The sequence below is a fragment of the Papaver somniferum genome, chromosome 1, assembly GCF_003573695.1.
Source record: "Papaver somniferum cultivar HN1 chromosome 1, ASM357369v1, whole genome shotgun sequence".
Classification (NCBI taxonomy): domain Eukaryota; kingdom Viridiplantae; phylum Streptophyta; class Magnoliopsida; order Ranunculales; family Papaveraceae; genus Papaver; species Papaver somniferum.
This window is the reverse complement of record NC_039358.1, coordinates 133,913,424-133,923,146: the sequence shown is the minus strand read 5'-3', so window position 1 is coordinate 133,923,146 and position 9,723 is coordinate 133,913,424. Positions and strand designations below refer to the sequence as shown.

General features: G+C 37.2%; 1 protein-coding gene and 1 long non-coding RNA gene across 2 annotated transcripts; both read right to left on the bottom strand.

The window, feature by feature from the left end:
* Positions 1 to 203: 203 nt before the first annotated feature.
* On the bottom strand, positions 204 to 2,497 carry LOC113301488. The gene is made up of 2 exons (XR_003336350.1): positions 2,281 to 2,497; positions 204 to 2,190 (listed from the first exon to the last, which is right to left on the bottom strand). It is a non-coding gene; the product is annotated as an uncharacterized LOC113301488 (long non-coding RNA).
* A 1,577-nt stretch (positions 2,498 to 4,074) lies between these two features.
* LOC113332882 lies at positions 4,075 to 6,184 on the bottom strand. The gene is made up of 2 exons (XM_026579384.1): positions 5,891 to 6,184; positions 4,075 to 4,551 (listed from the first exon to the last, which is right to left on the bottom strand). Exons 1-2 carry the CDS (start codon positions 6,098 to 6,100, stop codon positions 4,438 to 4,440), a joined length of 324 nt encoding a protein of 107 aa, XP_026435169.1. The 5' UTR covers positions 6,101 to 6,184; the 3' UTR covers positions 4,075 to 4,437.
* Between the last annotated feature and the right edge of the window lie 3,539 nt (positions 6,185 to 9,723).

The window sequence follows — 9,723 nt, the reverse complement described above, 5'->3', positions numbered from 1 at the left end:
AGAAGTTATCTAACAATACCATACACCTGTTGCCTGAGAAGGTTTTGGTTTCAAATATAAACTCAAGCTTGAGCGAGTCTGTTGAAGAGTTTTGCGGTCTGAACTTCAGATTGATGCAGTTCTACTATACACACTTGATTTCAAGAATATACCAGACGCGACGGCAACAACACAGTTTAGGAAGCTGAAGACCCACATCAATATTGTAGTAAGAAAATCCCATAAAGCATATGTATTTGAATGAGGATACAATTTTACAGTTACATATATTCTTGCACAAAGCAAATGGAAGTTACACTAGTTTCACCAATCAACCTTCCTATCGATTCTTGAGGCCTACTTGCTTAATAAGAATAAGGTAGAACGGAAAGTTATTGATTGATTAACTTCTGGTCTACAGTTTGCCAGAACGGTACTTTGGGCATTTTATTGATCGCGACAGACAAGCCTCTCAATATTTGAGCAACATGTCAGTTTATCTAACAACATAGCTATTAAGCTCCTGAAGTTGCTCTGTAAATGATGATTGAGTTCAACTTGCCTTAAAATTCAGGATAGAGCACTAGAAATCGGACTTTGTGAGTTGCACCGAACCTCTAATATGGTGATCGGAAAATCTTCCATTACATGTAAGCTGTGGCCAAACGTGGAATCAGCTTTCTACGCACGAGCCAATTGATCTTAAAGTCATCCTTAGAGGAGATGCATGAATAGGACATTTAATTCAATTGAAGTAGTCACAAGAATGTTCTTAGATGCATCCCCTTAGTTCAATTCAATCTGAACTGAAACCCAATGAGGTAAAATGGGATTGAATTCCATGGATCAGTTTTAGGAAAATCGAGGTTTGCTCAATTTGGCAAGTAGGTGGCGCCTCAGAGTCAATGAGAGACGATTACCAGCATTGATCTGTTTCCCACCTTCTCATCTGACCAACAACTGCAAAATCCGATCGACTTCCCAATCCGGTACTGTAACCGGACGATCCATATCGAGCGGAGGTGCGGGCAATGGAGAGATCATAATTAGCTCTCGCTGTAGGATCATATAGAGTTGTATAAGCTTTGTGAATTTCCATGAAATCACGGCTATCAGATTCAGAAGTAGCTACATCTGGATGAACTCTCTTTGCTAAGTTTCGGTAAGCTGTCTTAATTTCAAGTGCTGATGCGTTTTCTTTCACTCTAAGAATCTCATACAGACTCGACGGCGCCGGCGATGGCCTTCTGTTGGTTCTTGGAAGAGTTTCTGAGGAAACAGAAGATTTAATTGTGAATTTCTTTGAAGAGTTTCTAGTTGGAAAAGACATTGAATTCTGGGACTTGTTGTGATTAGGGGATTTGTTTGATAAGTAACACTCTGGAGAAAATTGAAATGAGGTTTTCATTTGGATTCCAGACATTTTTAGATGGACGAAGAAGAAATGGAAGAGAGACGGATGTTGGGGAGTGCAGAAGACGAATTGGAAATAAGATGGAGAGAAAGAGTATTTATAAGGGAGGAGGAAAAAGTAAGAGAGAGTCAACGGGCAACACGGTTTGTTCATTTGTTGTGTGGTCGACGAGTTAGATGAAAGGTCAAGTGAAACACTGAAACAGTTTGAGTAAGACGTGGGAACTTGGACATGACTGCTGATGGGGTTACTGGTTTACGTGTACCAAATCCATATAAAACAAAGCATTTCTGGTTCGCCTTATATGAGATTGATACCCTTTCCAGAAAATTGATACCCCATTAGCAATGTCAAATGGGAAACCTGTGATGCTCTAAATTTTGTAGAGTTGTTTGCCAAAATCTGCCTGACTGGATTCAAGAGGATATCCAGGCGAGTATACATGTTATTAACAGGTTTATTTATCAATCTTCCCTTTGTTAGGCACCTTGTCAATCATATGGAGCACCTAGATGATAAACTTTACATTAAGCTGTACGTGGTTAATCACATAAAATCAGAGTTAGCTGAAGCCGGAAGAGATGTAGTTTTACAGGTTGGAAGATTCTAGTTGTAGATAACCTTTCCAACTTTAAACAAATGCAACTGCCTTTGGTGGTCTATAAAATTAAAAGACGTCCCACCACATAAAACATATACAAAAGGTCTGCCTAAACCCGAACGGAGCTAGTTAACTTACGTATTCTGCAAACCTCCCCAGATTTCAATTATGCAGTGTCACCACAACTTTGCAGAGGCTGAACACAGCATAATGGTGAAAATATCTTAGTAATATGTTAACCAGGGCAAGGGTGAGCCAAAAAATAGTGATGAAAAAAGAAACATACCATTAACTCCAAAAGAACAACCGTTTTCCTTGTTTCCCACCGAGTTCTAACATGTACCTTTCTATCTAATTCTAAGATAAGAATCAAAAGGAAAACTTTAATTTACACGTGATAGGCTTTCTAGAAGGAATAATAACATCACCAGCAAAATTGATCACAAAAACAAACGAACATTACTAACAGCTATTTAATGTTTCAGGGGATGATTATAAATATATTTCCCATGGAGAAGGTATGGATGGTACAAACAATTAGAAAGCCAAACAACTTCTAGAAGACTTGAACAAACCCCTTTGCTTAGCATCATTTCTTCTAGAAGACTAAAAAGTCCTGACGTCCAGAAAGTTAGATGTGACTAGTTTCAATAAAAATCTGTTTTTCTTCTAGAAACCATTTACTTTTTTCCTCTCGCTGTCTTCTATAGAGGTGAGGGGGTCATTCTCTAGTCTCTACTTTTCCAGTGGTTTTCTTGTTTCATGGGTTCCACTACTTACTCCATTTTAACATCTTCCATTATGAGGTTCCTTTTAGGTTTAATTAACTAATCATCATATTAGTATCCTTTCTACTACAAAATTTTCATTTTAACACCGACTCTACCATCCGAAACACTGAGAATTTAAATTAATGTACAGAATGTACAAGATTAATTAGTCAAAAAGTCGAATTATTCACTAAATCATCAACAACGCGACTAGTGTTGTTTTTCAATTTTGAATAAGATTTTCAGGAAGAACAAGAAGACCACAAATGGTTAATACAGCATTAGATGTTCACCATGAATGAGATGGCTTGTCACTGCGATTCCACCTATTGTTTACCAGCTACGTAAAACAACAGTGCAAACATGTACACCGATTCATATAGCACAAGCATTTTCTACTCAGTCGGCAGTGGGACATCCGCCACTGACATCAATCACATGTTGCACAATATTTGCAGCTGTTCTTGACTCTATAACAACAAACAAAAATAGTAAAAACAAAATCTACTATTGCACAATAATGTCTGTTTTTTTCTGTTATCTACACTATATAACACTATATAAAAAGCAATATAGTATAAGGATCTTATAAAAAATATGAATATATCCGTTCACATTCCACAACAAAAACGAGAAAAGGAGAAAAGAATGATTTGATACAACTCACACTCATACTACCGACGGATGGACATACACCAACAACAAAGTCTTCTGTTTTTATTTAGCTTTCTATTAATCAATCAGACATCATGGAAGAGAGTGGGTAGTCTTTTTTGCTGCTTAATCCAGAGAACCTAATAAGTAATAATAACCCTAGTTCCCGTTTTATATAAGCACTAGTTGTGATCATGGCCAATAGGTCATCCTTGCAGGGTGAGATTCTTTCTCTAATAAGTACAGTTAATACACATTTTGTATTCCTCAATGCAACACCAACCAAACCACCTAACCCAAAGCTTTACATTCCTCCTGCGTGGATAAGACGAGCATCTCAAAACTCTCGAGGACTAGGTGAAAGATAGTATCTATTAGCACCTGAGAAGTTTAAACATGAACAAACCTGCTGGAGAGTTTTGCAGTTCGTCTTTCTACATGCTTAATCTGGACTCATATAAGTCATCATCTAGTTTATACAGATTAATGATCTAAGTTTTGGATTAGGTACACGAACGGTCGGCAACTCACTACTTCACCTCTATGTCACAGTAGGATTCCATAATAACGCACAACCATCACAATATACAAGATACATGGATGTTTACTAATCCTTCCTAATGACATTTGTATATCATTATTGTCAAACCCTAATGTAAAACAATGAAACACAGACATATATTCTTTATTCATTCTGAATTTAAACCGATTCGGTTCTACTATACTATTTGCTTTCAGACTGCATTTATACATACTGATCAAAACAGAAATAACTCTGCAAAGAATAGTATGTACTATTCGTTGAATCATGAACAACAATATTAGGAAAAAGAACAGTCACATACAGAAAGCTTAGATTGATCTGTAAATGTGTTTTTTTTTGCTCTTGGGAAAAAATGCTAATAAATTCCCCATAATTAATTCCAAGTGAAAACCAAAACAACTAACTTACCCATTCTTTGAGAAGCATAAGCTAACCAACAGTGCAGGCTGCAAACGAACTGGAGGCCCATTACAGGTCAAGCTCGATAGACTTCGGGAAGCTGGAGACCAACACTTCCCGCAGATTTTCTTAGTGTCCTCGTCATTTCTTCGGATCTATCTACAGCAATGTTGTAAGAGAAGAGCAGGTTCTGTACAAGATACTTTAAATTAGGTCAAAAGTTTACAGTTACAAGCTTAAATTGAAGGCATCAGAAATAAAATACAAACGCACAACATCAAGCTAGATTAGCCTATCAGCAATCTGCTTTGTCAATCACCAACTACCGTATCCAAAAGCGAACGAGCGTGCAAAGTTAAGTGAATGCAGGTAAGGAGAAATCCTTGAATTCAATATGAACAAAGGCGTGAAAGTGGTGCTCTGAAGCTTACGAGAATGACTTTTCCTTTAAATACACCACTAGTTTGACTACCGGGATGGGAGATTAATTCTCTCTTGCAACCCCTATAAATGGATAAGTATCGAAACATACAGGGAAAAAGAATACAATATGACTTGTGCTACCAGAAATTGTATCACTATTGGGATATCCCTATGTCTCACTCTTTCTGTCTCTTCCAATTATTCTACTACCTCAAGTTTCTACTCAGGCTCTCTCTTTCCAAGGTGTATCCTTTCTGCTCCCTCCTCTAACTCCCACACACCTATACTACCTCTTCTAGTCGGGGAAAGGTTGGATGCCACAGTAATAGTAATGTATAAAAGTTTCCCGTACTGATTAGTGTGCCAACGCTTAAAGAGTTATGATTGTGTGATTCCTTCTCATTAAATAGGCATATTGAGTGAAATTTTTTTTATCTTCTTAACCATTTGTGTGGGCGCGTCAAAGTTTCACGAGTGCATGGCATGATGACAAAAAGAGTGGGCTAAGGTGGAAAATGCATATAGCCTAATCATACTGACCCAAAATCGCAGAAAACCCTAACTATATTACATTACATATATTTACTCTTTTTCTGAGAATCAATCGATTTCATTTCAGTATCGAATTAAACAATAAATTTTCATGTAACTCATTCTATGTAACCAATATGACAGGTTGCTAATACCTAATATGACCAATTGATTGGAAATCAACCCCCTTTTACTTTATGCTTGGCATGGGAACTACACCACCTAAGACTCAATATTTTTATTCAACTGGAACAACTCACTTTTATCAACAGACATATATATGCCAAAGTACCTAATTCATAGCAAATCCTACTCGAGCACCTAAACATACTTCGTTCACAGGCATTTCCACTCTTATAGCAAAAATTGCAAACTGAATATTATTTTCCTCTGAGGTAATTCAACAAACAGATAGAGTACAAAAGTATAACTTTAACTAGCAGCAGCTGAGCACTTCGCGAATCATCAATAAAATGAAGGCAGAAACTAAAAATGAATCCTGAAATTCAATACACTTTCATTTAAAAAAAAAAAAAAAGAAACAAAAAGAGAGACTGAATTCAGCAAGTATGTACCTGGTGATGGTGAATGCTATTGAGCATATAAGTATAATTTGAAGCTAGGTTAATCTTGTGTTTGATTAATTTTGGATCTGTTAATGATGATGTGTTTCTGAATTCTTGAGTGATGTAATCAGTAAAATGTTTTTTAGTACCTTGAGTACCAATATGTTTCTTCACAGCTTTTAATAGGTTTCTGTAAACCCTTAGACTCTCTAAACCCATTCCGTATTGATCTTTTCTTGATCTCCAAAACCTTGATTATCAATCGGCCCTCAGTCAGAAGAGAGTCGAGACGATGGCTGACTGGAGACGAGGTTTTATTTGGAACCATAATATTGGGCATACCAAAAACTTTATAGTCATACAAAGTCATTTTCCTAATCAGGGTGTATTGATAAGGGGTGTCTAATGGGTATGCAATAACCTATACACCCTTAAACACTTCGAAAATATTGATTTATAGGCTTTAGGTTCGGCTGACTCGTGTTGATGAGTTATCAGCCGAACTTCCCGCTGTAGACTGAATTCTTTCGATCTTGTTTTGATCATAACTTCTTCGTCCAATGTCGGAATGACCTCATTCTTTTTGCGTTATCTTCGTATTTTCATTCTCTTGAAGATGAAGATAAAATCTACTTGATTTTAATGGGTTAAAATCTATGATTTTCATTATATAAGCTGAACCATTAACATTTTTTATTCCTGAACTCTCAGGAATAGGTTCGGCTTACATCTATGAGCCGAACCAACCCATTGATGAACAGTTCGGCTTACATCTATGAGCCGAACCTCACATAATTTTTCTTCCAGATCACACAGGACTAGGTTCGGCTCATTATGATATTTTTAAACAAGTCGAACTAGTTGGTTCGGCTCATAACAATAACACTTTCAGCTTGCCGAACTGTTCATTAGTTGTCAATATCCAGGTTTCAGATCAAGGTTCGGCGCATAATTTAGGTGAGTTGTGAGCCGAACCTAGGTTCGGCGCACAATTTAGTTGCGTTGTGAGCCGAACCTAAGTACGGCGCATAATGTTGTTGTTTTTTAAGCCGAACGGTTCTTCAAATTTTCAGCCTGAAAGTGTATATGAACAGTTCGGCTGATACGATTTTCATTATATAAGCCGAACCATTAACATTTTTTATTCCAGAACTCTCAGGAATAGGTTCGGCTTTCTAGGAAAATTTTATACAAGCCGAACTAGTGTCTAGCAAATGTTCGGCGCATACCTAAACAGTTTCAGTTAGCCGAACTGTTCATAAAGGGATCGGTTCGGCTCATAAATGTAAGTCGAACCTTTTCATCCTCCAATGGTTTGGGAATCATTGGTGTAGTTGATGTGCATTTTCCTAGGTTTTTTAGATAATATATGACCCTCCTCATCCTCCATTGAATCAAGAATTAGAATTTTCTCACTTTCTCTTTCTCTTTCTCTCCTTCTTAACCAAACCAAAATTTTGATTTTTTTTCCTCAAATTTTTCATCTAAACAACTCTTATAATTCTGAAAATTATTTTAATCACTAATCAAGATTATTAACACTAATACGTAAAGGGCGGATTTTCCATTAAAAAAAATTTGGGTTAAGGGGTTATCTGATTTTGCTATTTCACAACCTTTTTTGTCTTCATTCAGTATGCCTTGGAAGATTTTGGTATGCCCAATATTATGGTTCTTTATTTGGTCTCTTTCCAATACGTTATTTGATAATGGGCTTAAATAAGTTAGTTATATGGATCCCAGCCCAATTTGACTGCATTTCTTTTAAACCTGTTTCGAGGTGTACTGAGTTTTTTTTTAGGCACTAAATAATGAATGCGAAATTGGGGATAAAAAAAGCAATTGGGGATATAAGAAAATGACAAAAACTGGATCCATATATCAATTCGGGATCATCCCTTATCTAAATATTTTACGTATTACCTAATCTACCCCTCACTAATCAGGATTAGTGATTAATAATAATTAGTAAAATCATAAGATTTTTGATAAATGATTAGTGTGTGTTTTATTTGAATTTGGGTGAGTGAGGTGAGAGTAGAAGGAGGGGAAAATATTTTTGAGTGAATTTTTTTTTTGTGAAAATGGAAAATGATTGTGAGGAGAGAATTGCAGCTGCTGAACTTTAGCTCAACTACAACAAGGAGCATATCTTGAATCTTCAGCTAACGACAAAAACTCTCAATTGCAACTCTTTGTTGAGCCAACAACCTTGAATGATGATTTTGACGAGTATGGAGAGTTTTTCGAAGAAGCCACACAAGAAAGTAAAGTTGCACAACATGCAAGCATCCCCAATACACAGGTAAAGCTGCTAGGAGGTCGAAAAATCGATTTTTTTCTTTAAACCCGCCATTTTTTCAACTGTAAAACCTCGGTGCCGGCATAGAAATGGTATGAATACCATGCCGGCAGACTCATTACCGGCATAGTATTCATACTACGACCATACTGGTAGAGCGATATCCCCCATTTTGAATATTGATCCGGCATAGTATTCTACCAAAAGACTATGCCGGTATGCAGTTAACTTTTTTACCAAGGAATATACTACGGAATAATAAACTGACATGGTTTCATTGATAGGTTACCATGCCGGAACTGCATGAAAAACATACAGGAAACATTTCCATCTAAAACCAAATACCGACATGGGAAATTAATAAACATCAACGCCTGAACTCTGTACCGGCGTGGTACCATCAATACCGAGAATGTTGGCAGCGCAACCGGCGTTGTTAAGTTTCGAATTTACAATGCCGGTACCTACTAAAAAACATACAGGAATAAATGTTTTCCAAAGCTAAATACCGACATTACATATGAATTTTTTTTAATGCCGGAAGCGTGTACCGGCTTGGGACAACAAATTACGAGAACGCCGGCACCTTTGCTTCCGGCGTTGCTGTCTAATGAATCTTTTATGCCGGAATATGTTTCAAATTTGTTCTTCAGTTTTGGTTAAGTTCGACTACGCCGGAACATTGGTCGAGCATGCCGGTACGGTTTTCCAGCATAGTGTTGTAATTTCGTTTGGAACTAATTTTCATTCGATCTTTAGGTGGTGACATATATTGATCCAACAAATGCAAAGCCGCTTCATCGGGATACGTCGGAATACGACAAAATACCTCCGGTATATGACCAAAAAATACTTTTCACCTAGTATCTTGAACTTTACTAATGGATTGCTAGTAATGAACCTTCTAATGAACGTGAAATTGATCTTATGTAGGGAATAATAGATCGAAATGAAGAAATCGCTTGGGCTAAAGAGACGGCTCTTAAGAATATGTGTGTGTTGGTGAGGAATACCGAACGTTCAAAGAGGCGTTTTGAGATGGCTTGCGAGAGAAGTGGGAAACACAAGGAGAAGAATAGCCACAAGAGAAAGGATTATGTATATCCAAAGAAGACTAATAGGGTATACAAGACTCGTACGAGGAAGAATAATTGCCCGTTTAAGCCTGTATTCCGTTTAAATGACATGAACAATTGGGATTGTGAGGTTTTGTGTGGCTGTCATAACCACCCGGATCCGAAAGATTTTGTTGGTCACTCCCTAGGTGCGAAGCTAATACCTCATGAGTTCGAGGATGTAAAGAGATTGACCAAAGCACTTATCAAACCGCGACAAATTCTCACAGGCTTCAAGGAAAAGGATGAGTCTTACATGTCTTCTCTACGTACAATTTATAGCGCAAAAGCAACTATTAGAAGGGTGGAATGGGAAGGGAGGTCCGTTATGAAAGAATTTGAGAAGATAGCTTGGGATTACAACTACACGCGTATCATTAAAAGAGGGCCGGACGAGACGCCCCTTCAAATATTCATTTCGCATC

Excerpts from the sequence above, each read along its gene's own strand:
- LOC113332882 (XM_026579384.1), bottom strand. The coding sequence starts at position 6,100 with ATGGGTTTAGAGAGTCTAAGGGTTTACAGAAACCTATTAAAAGCTGTG. Across the intron at positions 4,552-5,890 it reads ATAGCATTCACCATCACCAG|AACCTGCTCTTCTCTTACAA; the intron begins GTACATACTTGC and ends TATCTTGTACAG.